The 17,703-nt window shown below is 43.8% G+C and overlaps 1 protein-coding gene across 1 annotated transcript in view; it reads left to right on the forward strand.

Moving 5' to 3' along the window:
- Window positions 1–7,264, forward strand: part of EDNRA (endothelin receptor type A) — a 243,916-nt gene extending 236,652 nt beyond the window's left edge. The window contains exon 8 of the mRNA XM_086962268.1: window positions 5,838–7,264. Within this exon, the coding sequence (XP_086818394.1) occupies window positions 5,838–5,960 (123 nt within the window). The 3' untranslated portion in view covers window positions 5,961–7,264. The remainder of the gene's footprint in view (window positions 1–5,837) is intronic.
- The last annotated feature ends 10,439 nt before the right edge of the window (window positions 7,265–17,703 follow it).

Genomic DNA, 17,703 nt, shown 5'->3' on the forward strand with positions numbered 1-17,703 from the left:
TCTCTGTGTTGCTCTATTTCGCCATGTGTTTCTGAGCTCTCACCATCTGCATAGTGTTCTGTCTCAAGTATGCATCTATGCTGCCCACCCCAGCCTCCATGTTGCTCTGTCTTGCCATGTGCTTTTGTGCCGCCTCCTTTGATCTCCATGTTGCTCTGTTACACCAGGTGCTTCTCTGCCTCTTCTGTGTAGTTTCAGTCCCTGTGTTGCTTGCTGTCCATCTCCATATTGTCCGATCTCACCATGTACCTGTGTGATCCCAATATCTCTGTGTTGCTCCTTTCTCACCATGTGCTTTGGTACTCCCCCTTGTTACTTTGTCTCCCTGTGTGCTCCTCTGTCCTCCTGTGTTGATTCCACCCCCCTCATGTTGCTTCCTTACTGCCCGCATCCCCGTTTTGCTTCCTCACTCATCTATATATCCCGTTTTACTTGTGCGCCCCTCCCCAGCAGTTTTTCTTTTTAGTTAGCAATCTAGTTCGGATTGGTAGCTAAACATTCTTAAAAAGATCCTGTTTCATTTTGTAGGCAATTACATGAGTGATGCGCACACCTATATAATGACAAGGCCACCTTCGTCAAAAGGTTTTTTTCTTTAATTCTTTAAGTATAATACACAGTTTTAGGGGTGCTGTGCAGCATGGGTAAAAACCATTGGCAAAGCAAATAGATCTCTAAGGTCCGACCTATTTGCTTTGCCAATGCTTGTTTCTGTCCGTCACCATGAAGGAAAACCTTGAGGTGTTGAAAAGAAACATTTAAATAATGACCTCCAAACTCAGGGACAATAATCTCTGAGTGTTGAGGTGTTACAGACATTCATTATTTGTTTTTCCAAAACAAACGTCCCAGTCGAACAAAAGGTTTTGTGGATGGCAGTCAAAATTGATGGCGGTCATACACCAAACTTTTTCAACCTTTAGAGGAACTGCCGTGCCGGCGGTCCCTCTGAAGGTTTAGAGATCACTGCTGGGTCGATGGTGATCTCTAAATGTGGTGGGCAGTAGACCGTATTGTCGTCTGCCACCCTGAATGAGGAACTACTGCCCAACAAACTCTTAATCGGGCCCTTAGTCTTTGTACACCTTCCTTATTGAGTAGTACATTGACAATGAAAAGACAACATAAAGCATTGTTATTAAGTTTCAGTGTTAAGCATATGTTCTCTAATGGTTCAAGTACAGTAGCAGCTCCTGGACGGAGTGCTGCAGGGCCATTCGACGTTGCAGCTTACACAGTGGAATTCGTTTTATTTATTTATTTATGTACTTACTTCGGTTCGGCGGTATGCCAGAGTTTACTACTCCCCCACACTGCCCCTCTCCCACCCCGCCTCACCGCCTGCATCAGTCCATCCAGGAGCTGCTACTGTTCAAGTATTCTAATTTGTTGTCTCCTGAATATTTACAACAGGGTTCCAAAATGATTTGTTTAAGTACACAGCTGGATTATTTTAGCCATACAGTATGAATGTTTGGCGACATGAAGGAAGGATATGCATGTCTGATATGCTAATACTTTTAGCGATTAAGGCAAAACAACCAAGTATTTAAGTTCACAAATTGAGAGACTCATAATTAATAAGCATTAATCACAGCCAATGAACATACATATGTTCACAAGGGTGCTATGTGGAATGTAACACGTTGAAGATGCAGTCCTCTAGTGATACAAACTGTGTAAAGTGACCATATATCACATATAAAAAATACAAGCATTGGCATAGCCAATAGGTCTCACCTTTGGGACCGTATAAGTGGTTAGTCTTGCTGCACATTATGCTGACTTGTAGGTATGATGATACTCGTATCATATATGGATGCAATGACAGAAGCAAAATACAAGTCACGCCAAACACTGATTTTAAGCTTACGCATTTTAAACCACGTCCTTAATTACATTGGCCACGCCCCTTTGGGAGATCCCCCCCGCTCCAGTTTTTTCCTCCCACTTAAAGTTTGAGCAATATGTAATGCCATAAGATAGACAAAGAACAGTAGGTTTTCGAGTAATAACTACGTACCCATTTAAAATGTCACACTGCGTGTGCTAAGGACTAACCAGACAGGCATCGCCAGTTCAGCATAACCTAAAAGTGCTGATTCATTCAAAATGCGTTTGTGAACCTCAAAGGGTACGGGATTGGCACGATAAATATGACTTAACACTCGACCACTCAGAATTTGCCTGTGATGTCAAGGTGTGATAAACATGAAGTTCCATTTATTGCATTCAGACCACGCCTGTGGCGTCCAATGCACACGGAGAACTGACATGATAAACATTAAAAATGCACGCTTGGTGCACGTTATATATTCATCCTGAGATAACACGCAGCTACAAAAACATACATTGCACTGCTTCAATTTCAGTCATTGTAATGCACCTCCCCTTTATCAATGCCCCTGTACTTTCTGTCACGTCAAATAAATAATATGCAGCTCCTTCCAATAACAAGCGCTACTGCTCTTTTTTCGTGCCAACCGCTGGTCACTAGATCTGATTGAAAAAATACACCAAGAGCAAAACCTGCCTGTGCTGTAATCCTCAGCTGTAATTTGTCTGATAGTACAAGAGCATGCAAAGAATCTACGAATGGCGTCTCGCAACACTGAGCTCTCGAGTAGTTCACCCCCCATCCGAACCATATAAATTCCCTTATGCCCTATGCAGTTGGAGCCAGCTGTTGCTCATCCACCCTTCCAGCTTCTTCAAACACTCAGCCAAAATTTCTTATTAGGAACTACACCAGTCAATCGTATATTCCACTTTCTAATAAGACTCAATAATTGCCATATATTTAAAACAAGCGTGCGCGCCTCGCGCTGACGAGGAGAGGAGGAGGCACCAGGGGGTGGGGGGAAAGGTGGGGTCCTGTGCCTGTTTCCCTTGTGGGAGCAAGCTTTGAAACCATCTGTTAATTACAAACAGATGGTATCAAAGCTCACTCCCACAAGGGAATCGCCAAACGTGCACACGTTGCCATTGAAAGCAATGCAACGCATGCACTTTTTTGGAGCCAAAACTGAATCGATTACTAAAGGTCTCCTATGCAGTGCATGCGCGCTGCGTAGGCGAGATAAAATAAGCGCAAAGAATGTTGGCTCATAAATTTAGAGAACTGTGGCTTATTTGAATTCAGTGGCTATTCTCAAGCATGCTGCAATGCCACTATCACCCTGAAAACACTTTACCGACCCTCAGAAATGTTGGACTAAGAATGTTTCCAGCAAGAGAAAGCACAATGGGTGTGAGCTACAGGTTTTCTCCACCAAGAGAAATATTTTCCTGGTAGAAGCGAAAAAACAAAAAAGTTAAAAAGTTAATTGTGCTAATGTATATTTTCGCTGCCCGTATTCCTGTAGATTGCTGGATAAATGACAAATATGCGAGACTAAAGCTCCTGATGGGAATCCGTCTTCCTTAAACTTCCTTGACTAATTGCCTCGATTGTTTTAGTACCCCTTAAAAGCAAAACATAGACATATGTTTGTGATTTATACATTTCCAACGTTTAATTACTTTTGAATCAGTAACAATGAGATTGCATTCCCTATTTTAAACATGAATCTTACTGCGATGTACCACATTTGACCAAACAACCTGTATGAAGGCTGAATGAACACAAATGTGTGAATACCTTAATGGACAAATTCTCAAACGCAACAGATTCTTCCTGTATATTTGACAGCCCATAGTGGGCACCAGGGCACCGTTACTTTAGTACATTCCAGAGCTCATGAGAAACCTAGTATGAAAGTTCACCCTCTCTGACATTCCAAGTCAGGGTTAGGCTTCTCTCTCTCTTCCCCTCTCTCTCTCTCTCTCTCTCTCTCTCTCTCTCTCTCTGTCTCTCTCTCTCTCTCTCTCTCTCTCATTCTCTCTTTTTCACTCTCTTTCTCTCTCATTCTCTATCAGTCTCTCTTGTTTGCGTTCTCTTTTTCTCTCTCTTGGTCGCAATCCATCACTCTCTATCTCTAACACTCTCTCTTTTTCTTTCTCGATTAACTTGGAGAAGAGAAAGGACCCAAATGGAAAATCTTTCAGCCACACCTGCGGATGTTATCTGCTGAGAATGCAGAGAAAAGTATCCTTACAGAAAATTGTCTTGTAATATGCACTTGTGCCAATCCTGCAGACAGAAGTATTTGGCGGCAACCATCTCACATACAAAAATAACCCGTTGCTCAATAATTACATTCGCCAACTAGTTTTTTTTTCCTTTGTCAAGGCCTCGTTTCTGGTTCAGATACATCAATGGTCACCTTCCACAACACCCTATTATTCATAAGTTGTTGGTGAAAAACTTGACAACAAGTGCACAAGCTATCCCATTGACCTTTTCCTTGTAAAGGGAATAGGTCACGTTAGTCAAATACATACAGTAAATAACTACATTTACTCCACTGTCTTCATCCGCAATCTCCTCTCCCCTGTCGCCATCTGGTTCCCGGGTTAAAGAGAAAAAGAACAAAGAGGTTAGTAGCCCCTCCAAGGCCCCCCAGGTAGGGGAAGGGGGACTCCTTTGGGTCCTCAGGTGTCGTTGTCATCTTCTTCATTGCCTGAGCCTTCGAACCCCCCCTCCTGTGTAAGGTTACAAGGGGACCCCCTCGGGTCCTTAGGTTTCATAGTCACTGTGTTCATCTGATCCGTCAAGTGCAGCGTAGTCATGCAGGAGACTGCGGATCATCTTTTCGGCATGCCAGGGTCGATGTCTCCCACTTCCCTACTACCAGGCGTTTTCTGGACAACAGAAGAACATATTTAAAGCAGCACAGGAGCCTCCAGCAGTCGTGGAGGTCCTGGAGTGCGTGTGTCACTGGGAACAGATCATACATCACTGGGTCTGCGGTGAAGCATGTTGTTGGTAATCAGGCCTAGGGCCTTCAGCAGGTCTTGTGCATACGTGCACTCCCAGAAGAGATGGTAGGTTGTCTCGTCTGCTATGCACCCTCTCGGGTAGGACTTGGATCAGTTGAGCCCTCCTGCGTGCATGAAGGGTCTCACTGGCAGTCCACCATTAAAGGTGAATATCCTGGGTGACCACGCAGAAAAAGCTGATTTCCTACAAACACACATGGGCCATTGAGGCCCACCCAGAAATAATGAGCACAAAACCCTTTGTCGGAAATAGAGTGTGTGTGTGTGGTTTGCAGCTGGTGTTTTTGCGATGGACTTTAGAATCAGAGATAGAAATAGGGAATAATGCCAACATATGCTAATTTCACCTGGTTTGCATGCCTTATTGAAGCTAGCACTATGGTGAATCTTGGCCATTCAGAAAGTGGAGTGACCACAAATTGAACTCAACTCCTAATAGTTGCTACTGTCAAAATACGTGCAAAAAGCATTTGAAGCCTATTTTAGCACCAGCCCATAGATCCAAATGATTCCCATTGGGCCAATTGAAGGTTCACGGGGGTAGTTTAGTAGTGTAGTTGAACTGGTCATTAAGATCTGTTGCTTTGTTTCTTAGGTGTTTCTTATTGGTGTAAACGAAATACAGAGTTCTGAGTGGGCATAGTCAACTTGGTCACATCATGATGAGTAAACCTTTGCATACTTTAAGTGTGCCTTTTTGGCCTAAGGACAGCTGGGATAAAAGCAAAGCAAAAGTTGGATGCTAAAAATCTCAATTCCATTCATATGATAATCATGTCTTGCTGCAGCTGGAGCAGAACGCTGACCAAATGTTAAGGTTTGTAGGAGTGACATTCATCCCAACCTGCTGCCCACTTTTTTGCGAAGACAAATAATCTTACTGTTGCCATTATGGGTATGACTGTTGCAGGTGACGTAGATGTGAGTTACCTTAAACACTGTTTGTTTTCTTTCAGTCGTGCCTGTGCTGTTGTTGCCAGTCGCAGCCATCGAACACCATGGTACCCTTGAACGGAACGAGCATTCAGTGCAAGAATCAAGACCAAAACAATCACCACACCGATCGGAGCAGCCACTAAGACACTGTTTTCTTAGACATAGCAAGATGACAACAAAGACTATGCTCCAAAAGCTCCAGTGGCAGGACAATTGGTCAGGAAGAAAACACAATCTGGTTTTGTGAGACATTTGCTACAAATGAAGAAGTTGATTGGCAGTAGAATCGAGTTTTTGGCCATTACTGATGACGTTGCGCAATGAAAAACATGTGATTTGTAGTCATGGATCCACTAAAGAACCATTGATGATCAACTGAAACAGCCAGAACATTGTACATTCTGCCCAAACAAGCTGTTCTTTTGTCTTCTACCATTGTTTCTTTGCAACCAGAAAAGAGAAGCAACATTTACTTTTGTTCATGGCCTGTTTTTACAGTTATTTCTTGGACAATGCAACCAATATCCCAGGACATCAAAGAAGTATTTCACAGAGTAATGGCTATATTCTGCATAGGACTGTTAAGCGTGAAGTGGAAAACCTACTATAAGGAAATGTATGATAGAGATTAGCATTTTTAATATATGCATATTGGAATGGGACTCCACCTATTCTAGCATGGTTTACAGTATTAACTTGAGTCCATGTGAGGGACGTGTCAGTCAGTGAGCATTGATAGGACATCTAGATCCCAAACCAATGCTGTACAAAGCTTGGCTGTGAGGAACAGGAGACTTCGTCACTGGCACACCCCTATGGCACTTAGTCACCAAAAGGGAGAAATTTCAGTATGAGATGTATTAGAAATATATATTTTTTATAAAAATAATAATAATAATGAAAAACATTCTTTTCTCAAAAAGTAGGTGGGGAGCATTTCTTTTAAATGACTTCCTATCTTCATTATAAAGCCAGGTGTATCTTGCACCCCGCCTACACCATTTATTCTCCATGGTAAAAGCTGTAGTCCCAAAATGTTGCGGTAAACCCAGAATCTGAAAGATCCAAGCATTGTTCTGCGGTGTGCACCAGCAGAAACATGTTTGAACAACCTTTTCAATCGCAATCCTGGAATTTTGACTCACGCAGCTCATCAGTGCGGATGAAGTGTATAAAGTGTCAATATAGATACACTTGATATTATACTGTGTACATACTGTTTTTTTAAACATATTTAAGCATGTTGTTTACATTTCTTTGTAACCCACAGTGAAGGATACAGTGTGAATATCTCTGGGTGGCTTGTTTCATACCCAGAGTTAATGCTGATTGTCGTGTGCTCAACAGTGGAAATAAAGAGCAATGTTGTGGGTAAAGGAGGAGCCAGGGAGTCATACATCAAGAACATGTGTGTTAATATATAATAAAACAATTGTGTATTCCATGATTTCGGAGTTGCCTTGAGACTGTGTTACTCTATGTCCTTTTCGATTAATGCATCGCTCTTGGAAACTAGGAGCAACAGCACTAAGGAATAGGCATAGATCAAATGTAATAAAAAGAAATGGTCAATTTAAGTTGCTTAAGGGTAAGACGAAAGGTTTACTATAGGAATCCTGATATTCCTAAATGATGTTGCAGCTACAGAGTAGTCAAGACCTTTCATTGCCACTGGTCCCCAGAAACAACTCCCAAAACGTTTCCAGAGCTGCTATGAGCCACATGAATTTCACATTCTCCTCTTCTCAACAAATTTCAAACCTCCACCAATATCCATGTTCATCCATAATGGCAATCAATGGTTGGAATGTGTACAGGAGCCCTCCTTGCACACACATGCGGCCCACATACCCTCAGGGCATGAGCCCTGCAATTGACCTATCTCATGATATAAATGTTTCTGGTCCTCCATTGTTGTATAATGGGAAAAGCTAGCAATTTATGTACTTTAAATAACAAACGTTCTACCTGTCAGGGCCTAAATGATGTTGCTTGCTAATTCCATGAGCCAGGTAAAACACTTTGTAGATGCTTTGACCCTTGCCATTATTTCAAAACATTGTACTCTCTATGATCCTGTGTGGCCTTTGACCAGAGCAAGATCAGGGAGCGTATCCTCACAGAGAGCGATGTGTCCTAGAACCCAAGCGCTTTCAAAATGCTTTAAGAACCTGACAAGGGCTAATAAAAAATAGAGAGAGATGAGGAAAGATCACACGGTTAGTGACTCTGTTTGTTTCTTTACAAAATTAGACTGAAGGAATAATTGTAATAGTCTCATTAGGAGCCATGTTGTTGGGTCTTTATTTTATTCGTGTTAACTCTGGTGAGGATAGAACACTGTGAAAGTAGTTTGGTTATGGGACCTGATGTGGAACATGTCCAGGGCTGGACAAGCCACTTTAACACTCAGGTATTTCCTTGGTGGGCTTCAGGCTAGGGGCTGCTTTCAGAGCAGGTTTTGTTGCCAGAACCCAACCATGGCCCCATTTTAGTTGTGGCTTCCAAAAGTGTGGGGTCGGTCTAAAATTATTTCACAGTTGATTTTGAATTCCAGTACGGTCCTGGACATATTCATTCCTATGGTTCTATGCCTGATGATTCTACGCAGGATGGTTATAGGTCAGAATATTGAGCATAAAAACATCATGCTCCAAAAATATTGTATGCGGAATATCTACCCGTAAAATATAGAATTTTTATGCCGAATCCAACATCTATATTCCTGTAAGATAGGGCATATTGTCAAGATACATATAGGTTGCATTAAATATGGTAAATATATACTTACTTATATTCTTACCTTCACAATATCGTATAGTTGATATTCCTGCTATGATACTTTTGCAGCACGAAAAAAACACCTCTAAATTCTGCTAGAATACCACAATGGGGAGGGGCCACAAAGCATTAGAAGAAGTGTCATATTCCATTCACATGGAATAACCATTAGAATCGCATATCCAATTTTTTTTGTTCTTCTTCAGGAAACCTGTTGTAATGGAAATTGGGGATTTCTAATGAAAGTAAACTTTCATCTCAACAGCTTTCACATACCTAGCAGTTAAGATGTGACAATGAAACTAAGGATATTCTTTGTTGAAGAATTTCACAATCGTCAACGATGGAGCTAAGAATAATTTTTAATGACCCATTGGGATCCTCATCGGGCACATGGCCTAACCACTGAAGAGAGCCGACAATTGTTTAACCTCTGTGAGAGCTAGACATCAATAAAATGTTTGGTAATGCCAGATAAAAAATAATGTGCTGGATAAAACCTCTTATTGTAATTGTGGCAATTCAAGTGTTATTGTTGGTGGGATGCTGTCCTGCCATAATCCACGAATCTAGAACATCTGATGGTTCATACCTTGTTTTATTTTGCACAAAATGATCAGGGGGTTTGATATAGGACTACTGCTAGCATGCACTTGTGGAAAAGTGGGTCTATTGTCTTGCCATTCACTCCGCCATTTTGTGATTCACTCCACCATTGTGCTGTGCCCTTGTGAATGACTTTCTTTCTGTATCACGAACACTCTGAAGCTCCACATTTGACCTGCTACATTCCAGCACGGACACTCACACCCTGTTCGTGTTTTGGCTTACTACAAACTGACCAGCCCATGCTCAACCAGTCGGACAGGGAGATTATCGTCCTCACCCTGTACATTACGCCCTGCAGGCGTCCATCACCACGCCTCTCCCTGCTTGATGTGTAATCATACCTCTCACCTGTGCCCTACAGTGGTCCAAACAGCTAATATTATGGACTTATTTTATAAACATGCTTTTCGCCTACACCCTGCAGGGGCCTCACCGCTACCTGTACTTATGAGATTAACCTTTGTTTAAAATGTAATCATGCTATGCCCTGCAGTACCAATTAATCAGAGTGACCTCTATGTACTATGTAATTATAAGGCTACTCACCTGACACCTTTGGTGGTCTGCCAAAAGACCCCCAAATCCTAAATTGCCGCCCAAATGTGGGGCCGATCAGAGACGCGGTTGCCCGGTCTTGGGGTCTCGACGAGGAAGTTGAACCTACGGTGGTGGGCCGGCCTACGCGAAAAAGACCCTCGTCCTCGTAGCCACCACCCGACCTTCACTACATCCGAACAGAACCCTGCAAGTGGCTCCGGTCCTGACTCGGGCCCTCGATAGAGTTGGACGATCTTTGCAGTATAGAGGCCACCTGGAGAACGAGACAAAGGATTCTGGTAGGGTCGCTGATTTGTGACACTTTTTTGTTTATACTTGGTTTTGGTTGTCTGGTTTGTTTAATTTCACTCTTTGCAAAGATTGAAGATAAAACAGGTAGAGTGGAGTTTTTGTCCGACCTTTGAAATTTGTAGAAATATTATTTAAGATAACATAGAAAAGCATGCCCGTACTTGGTAAATCCGCTTGATAAGGTTGTTGATGACACCTTTTATTTTTGGTATTCTAGCTATCCAGACTTGGTATTTCGATATTTGCAAAAACGAAAGTTAAGCGGGTAAAGTGGACTAGTTGTCCAATTTTCAGAAATTTGTAGAGACTTTTTTAAGAAACTAGAAAAACAGGCCTGCGTTTAGTAAAGTTGCACGATGTTTTGGTTGTTGTATATCTCGATGGAGGGCGCTAGAAGATAGTCAGCCTGCTCCCCCGGAAGGTACCTCAAGTAAGGATATTTACATAAAATACGGTATTTCTCCCATAATGTATAATTCATTATGGCATAAATACATGTCCAAGGATAAAGAGACTCAGTGGCCCATATATGGTTCTTTTGAATCTGACAAAATTGAAGCTGTAGAAATACAGCTCTTTAAAAGAAGGTCGCGAAAAGCTATGTTTGACGCCCTAGGCCAATGGAAAAAGGAGGGAGCTGAAAGAGAGAGAAGGGCTCAGGCAAGGTTACAGAAAGAGACTAGAAAAAGCGATAAGCAGAAATTGATAGAATTACAACAGGAAAAAGTTCCAACCAACCTTGCGTGTACAGATAGAGAACACAGGTTGAATGTGTCCGGTCAGTATCCTGTGCATCATATACCACTAGCGCGAGCAGACCCCCATGAAGAAGAGCTTCTCCTCCATCCATTACCACCGCCATACCATGTCCCTCCCCATCCTATCCCACAGCTGGCCGATGGAAATGTACCCTCCGAATCCCACTGCCCCTCATGCTCAATCTGACCCCGAGACCACATCTTCTGCTTGATCCCACACACCCCGGATTACATCTGCACAGAAACAGGCCTTGGATGGTCTAGTTCGCACCTGCCTGGAGAATCTTTTTACCTCTAGCCATATCTGTGCTATTTATGAGGCTTATACACCACCTCAAAAGGGCTACTTCCTATAACAATTTGCTTAGGAAATATTCTCTCTTTATGAGAAACACCACGAAGTGACACCAGTAGTCCATGTCAGAGGATTGTATCATAAGTTGACAGAGGGGAGAGAAACTGCTGAGGAAAGAAACAGTTTGTTAGCGCTCACGCTACAAATGATGGAGGGTCTAAGGAGAGACCAGGAGGAGGAGGAAAAACCACTAGTAAAGGAGGGTGCGACTGGAGGTCATATGGCACCAATAAGGGAAGCAGCTCCAGTTTTTGTCCCCGCTCGGGGGCAGGTACTGCTGAGGGACTTGATAGTCCAGACGCCAAAAGTAGGACGTTATATAATTGGGTCTACACTCTGTGGCTTTGAGCTGACATCTTAGCTTTCAAAAAGGACTTGCCTGAGACCCGGAAGAATCCTACGGGATTCTACGAAGGGTTGGACACGGTTATTACTACTTATACAATGACACTGACTGACATAGATCAGTTCTTTGGGTTAATTCTGCCCCCAGATATTTGGAGACCGATAAGGAAAGTTGATGATGAGGGCTTGTTCAAGCATAAGTGGGAAGATTTGGCGACAATGGATAGGGATGGTGAAAGGCCTGCAGAAGCTATTTTAGAGCTGCCAGGTAATATAGTAAAAATAATTGAAGGCCACAATTCCAGCTAGGAAGGTAGATTGGACAGCTATCACTGCTTGTCAACAAAAATCTGAGGAAACGACATCTGACTACCTTTCCCGCCTCAGCCAGGTGTTTATTGACTATAGTGGACAGGACGCGACGACTGAGACAGGTCGACACTTACTAGTTCAGACTTTTGTTAAAGGATTGTTGCCACCCCTCTCCACAAAGTTACAGAGTTGCCAAGCACGTGGCCTACTGAAACACCCACACAGATCTTGACTATGGCCCAATATTATGAACGTTTGCAGAATAAGATAGAGGAGGAAAAAGATAAGAAAAGAAAAGAACTCAAAGAAAAAGTAATGCTTTCCCAAATAAGCATTAGAGGGGGAGGAAACGGTAGAGGTCCACAGCATAATTATATGCCCGCAACTACTGGAACACACCCACCCCCACGTCAACTGGCCCAGGACCAATGCGCGTATTGTAAAGAAACAGGCCACTGGCGCGCAGATTGTCCTCTTTTACAGCGAAATTCAATGGATCGGGGAAGGGGATTGAGTAGAGTTAGAGGAAGAGTCCCACCCTCCAACGGACAACGTTCCAATGTCTTCGATAACAATAGACAGGCTTTTGCACACAATTTTTCTGGTGACCACTTCCCCGACAATGAATTTGCATGAGACAGCCAGGGACAGGGAAAGGAACCAGTGGAACTTCCAGTTGATCAATCAGGCCCCTATGTCACAGCTTCAGTGGTTGGAACTCAGGGAAAATTCTTGGTCGACACAGGGGCCTCTAGAAGTGCCCTCTCACATAAGCTGATTCCTAGGGTGCCCCTGTCTGGCTTATCGGTCACATCTGTAGGATTTGACGGCACGCCCTCCACCAACCCCCTTTCTACTAAGGTGCCCCTGGACATACAGGGGAACACAGTGATGGCCTCTTTTCTGCTCTCCCCAAACTGCCCAGACAATTTAATGGGCATTGATTTCTTAAAACATTTCAGAGCCATCATTCACTGTTCTCCTCAGAATGTCCGAGTCATACTGTTTGATAATGATTGCCCCCTTGTTTACGAATCCCGCCTTTATTGTCTCACAGATTCCGAACAGCAGAATTTGTCCCAGCTACCTGACACCCTGTGGGCCATCACGGACACCGACGTGGGGGAGATTGTGATGGAGCCTGTCCACATAACAGTAAAACAAAATGCACCTCTTCCCCGCCTCCCTCAGTATAAAATTTCTGCAACGGCGAAAAGGCTCTAATGACTATAGTACAGGATATGATTGCAGCTGGGGTAGTTGAGGAAGTTTAGTCTAACGTTTGCAATAGTCCCATCTTTCCAGTTTTGAAACGTACGTCCACTTCTGAGAAAATATACCGGTTTGTCATTGACCTCCGCGCAATTAACAAAAAAGTGGTCCCACAATATCCTGTGGTATCTGACATAACAACTATATTGACAATGATCCCCCCAACTTCTACCACCTTCACTGTAATAGACCTAAGAATGCCTTCTTCTCCATACCACTACATCCTGATTCACGCAATCTTTTTGGTTTCACCATAAAAAACAGATCGTATAGATTCTGTTGGGTTCCTCAAGGGTATACTGAAAGCCCTAGTATCTACAGCCAGGCCCTTAAACAACAGCTCGACCAGATACAGTTACCACCCGGTGCTGTTCTCATCCAATATGTCGATGACATTCTGTTGGCTGCAGACACTCCGGCACTGGCTCGCACTGCCTCTCTTACTACACTACACTTTGTGGCATCACAGGACCATAAGGTATCCGAGAATAAGCTACAGTATTGTAGACAGCAGGTGACCTACCTCGGCCATCTGCTGTCTAAGGAGGGACGTACTCTCACACCTGACTGCATCCAAACAATACTACACCTTTCCTCTCCCACCACCCAAAGAGATGTTTGTGCACTAATTGGACTCATTTCCTTTTGTCGCCGATGGATACCAAATTTTTCCCTCATAGTTAAGACACTTCTTGCTTTGCTCACAAAGGATACACCCACACCTCTTCCTTGGACACATGAACACGACCAAGCCTTTCAAGACTTACGTCACGCTCTTTGCTCTGCACCAGTATTGGGCACACCTGACTACTCTAAACCCTTCTGCCTCTACACCCATGAGCGCTCATGATGTGCTCACTCAGTCTTGACCCAAATTCACGGCACCAAACAACGCCCATGCGCTTACTTTTCAGCCACCCTAGACCCTGTGGCCAGAGGTCTGTCCTCTTGCCTTAGAGCAGTTGCAGCAGCGGCCATCTCTATCCGACAAAGTGAAGGGATTGTGTTGGGATCTAGATTGACAGTGTTAGTTCCACTCGCAGTCGAACATATTACTGAATCAGACAAAGACAAAACACCTCACTAGTGCACGACTAACAGAATACGAACTTGCACTGTTATCACCCCATATCACGCTAAAGAGATGTGCGACCCTGAACCCTGCCACACTCCTCTCCACACCAGATTCTGACATCCCAGACATTCCACATGACTGCCTCTTTCGAACAGAAGAACAGACTAAGGGACGGGTAGACTTAAAAGACACCACTCTCACAGAACAGGATGGGCAATTGTGGGTGGACGGGTCTTGTATTAAACTATCAAACGGTACCACATCTGCTGCCTATGCCGTCACCACTACAAACACCATTGTTTAGACTGCACGCATACCTCAGAAATCGGCCCAGGCCACAGAACTTATAGCTCTCGCCCGCGCTTGTATCCTTAGCCAGGATCTCGCTGTCACCATCTATACCAACAGCCAATATGACTTTGGCGTAGCCCAGAGTTTTGGTATCCTTTGGAAGGAGAGAGGCTTCTTAACATCACATGATACGCCCATTCAGCATGGTGACTTAGTCACTGCATTGCTCCAAGCCTAGCTAAAATGGCCAGATGCGCTACCACTGGCCCTTCTATCAATAAGATCTGTCCCGCATTCCCGCACCTCATTGACTCCATATGAGGTGGTCTTTGGACGCCCAATGAACATCTGGGGCGCACCCCTGCTACCACATTGTCTGATTCCCCTTGTGAATTATTGAATGATTATTTGTTCGTACTTACACGCACTTTGCCTTCCATTCATCAGCGGGTCCAGAAAGCATTGCCTGAGCAATCCAATGGGCCGGGACACGCCATCCTGCCCGGGGATTATGTGCTGGTAAAGAATTTTGCCCACAAAAAGACGCTGGAACCCCGGTGGAAAGGACCCCTGCTAGTCCTGCTGACCACCAGAACGGCCTTGCGAGTGAAAGGCAAGAAATCCAGGATCCATGCCGTACACTGCCGGAGGGTCCCCAACATCACTCTCAAACCAGTCCCACCTTGTCCACCTATAAGGAAGTTATAACGTGCAACCCCCCTGTGTGTGGTCTCCCAGAACCAGAACTGGAATTGTTCAAAGATAACACCGTGCCAACTAAAGAAAGATACTCCAGCGACTGGACAGGAGAGGTGAGTCTAAAGTTGCAGGGCGGTAGTATTATCTGGAAGGGTGGATTGGTCTTCCATGGTAGCGGGGTACGGAGAAGCCTAGCCAGGAGAAGCAACCACCAGCTACCGGCGACGCGTAGGGCTCACCTTCACTCTCCAACAGCTGTAAAGCCCAAAAGAAAACTGATTATGACCGACAATGAAACAATGAAACTTTTCAAAAAGGAAGATAGCACTATGTAACAAACCGCATAATAACAGGTCAATAGCTTTAACGACAGTTCTTCTCCTCACTATTATCTTTGCCATCCTCTTCTGGATCATTGAGGAAGGGGAACCAGCCAAGGATACCATATTGGCCACTGATACCACGCCTCCTGAACACTCCCATGTCTCCTTGTCCCCTGATCAGAAAAATAGGCAACAAGAGTTTTGGAACAACACCTTCGTCCAAATGTTGAATCAGCATAATGAGGTATTGAATGAAACGAACTGTTGGGTCTGTGGTCTCCTGCCTCACTCCACGGAGAATAACATACCCTTCCTACCTTACTCTTACTCTATACAAGCCTCTTGTGCTGCCTGGATGTCGCTCATCATGGGCGCCCATCGGTCCAGCGGCCTTGCCGACATCCCTCTCCAACAATTGCAAGATGAGGTCTGGCAGGACAAAACGGACAATGCTGTTTGCCCAAAGAACAGTTCTACAAGCATGTCTAAGGACGAGGGGGAGGAAATGCTGGTATTCGACTCTACCAGAAGAATACGCTTCTCCAGCTTCAAAACAAGGACCCCCACCAAGCGGACCCCCACCGCTAGCTGTTGTTCGCATTTCTGAACTAATGTGTATCAGCGGCTTGGGAATTGAGTACGTTGGGGACAGCTCTTGTGCCATGACAATGACTCTGAATACAACATCTCCACCGCCCCTTTGTTGCCTCCCCAAACACCTACTTTGTGTGCGGAACAAAGGCTTAAGGAGAACTGGGGAGGCACATGTTACATAGCTTTCCTCCTTCCCCCTGTCTACATTGCTTCTCTTCTTCATCATCGCGCCCGCCGCAGTGACAATGTGCTTATCAGATTAATTTTTGTTTAACATGTAATCATGCTATGCCCTGCAGTATCAATTAATCAGAGTGACCTCTATGTACTAAAGTAATTATAATGTTTTGCCCATATCCTGCGAAAACCCCCAAAGGCTACTCACCTGCTGATTCTCCAGATTGACTATTTGTTTAGGAATGCAATAAAGTATTATTGGTACAACTCCCTTACATGCCTGGGGCAGGATAAAGGGTATATAACATGTAAAGTAAGACCATTCTGCAGACTGCCTCCTCAGACAGCTATGGGTGTCTGTTGTTGATGCACCTCTCCATCTCATGTGATTGTAATAAATATCCTTTCTCTCTGGCTCCTGTGTTGGTCTCAGTTTGTATTCCGGACCCGTTGACTATAGGGTGACCCTGACACCTTTGGTGGTCTGCCAAAAGACCCCCAAATCCACACACTGCTTGATTGTGCTTCAAGGGAGGGAGGCGGTGAATGAGAGATATTGAAAACATTTTTTCTGTGACATAAAGATGGACCCCAAAGATAGTAAAATGTCTATGTGATTTAAACATATGTAATTAACAAAAGAAAATTGAAATGCAATATGCTTGTGTTTAGTGTGATGTATGCTACATGTGTGCGTTTCTAGTGAAGTTCATATAGGGGGAGCATAAATACATGTTCAGACTGCTATGACGTTTTCCATATTTCCACACTAGTTTAGCTGTGCTCCAGTTAAGCACATATTCCTATCCCAATTTCTACATTGACCAAAGAAATTACCATGACGGATTCCACACTCTCATGCCTGTTTCTACATTGCCCCCACACAATTGTCATTCCAGGTGTGCACTGCCCAGTTAAGTGCACTCTGCCATCTCAACCTATACATTGACACTGGAAAACTAAAATTTTTACACGGTCTCTGTAAGCACACATGGTCATGAAAGTGTTTACATTCCCTGTAAAAATTCCAATTACAGTCCCCACATTCCCAGGACAGGAATGGCTCATATCCTCATCTTGTCCAGAGTCATGCCTCAACTTGTGGTGTCTGAGAGCCAGCGCTAGGAGAAACAAAATGTTATCAAGTAAGCATTAGCAAGCCTCTCCATATACATTTTATTTGGATATAATGCACAAAATCTTCATAAAAAGAGCGTAAAATATAGCACTAACCTAAAAACAACCCATTAATATCCTGTTCATTAGATATAGCACGTGTCTGTATGAATCATGTGTTATCAAAAGTGAGGTGAAGAAAACACTTTGGTGTTTTAGAAGCTATATAAAGTTCAGATGGACAAACACACACAAACGCACTTCGGTGCGCCTTAAAGAGGAGCATTCAGCGGTAGGCGTTTTTATACTAAACCGTGTCAAGGTATCCCA

This window comes from Lissotriton vulgaris, chromosome 3_1 (genome assembly GCF_964263255.1).
Source record: "Lissotriton vulgaris chromosome 3_1, aLisVul1.2, whole genome shotgun sequence".
Lineage (NCBI taxonomy): Eukaryota > Metazoa > Chordata > Amphibia > Caudata > Salamandridae > Lissotriton > Lissotriton vulgaris.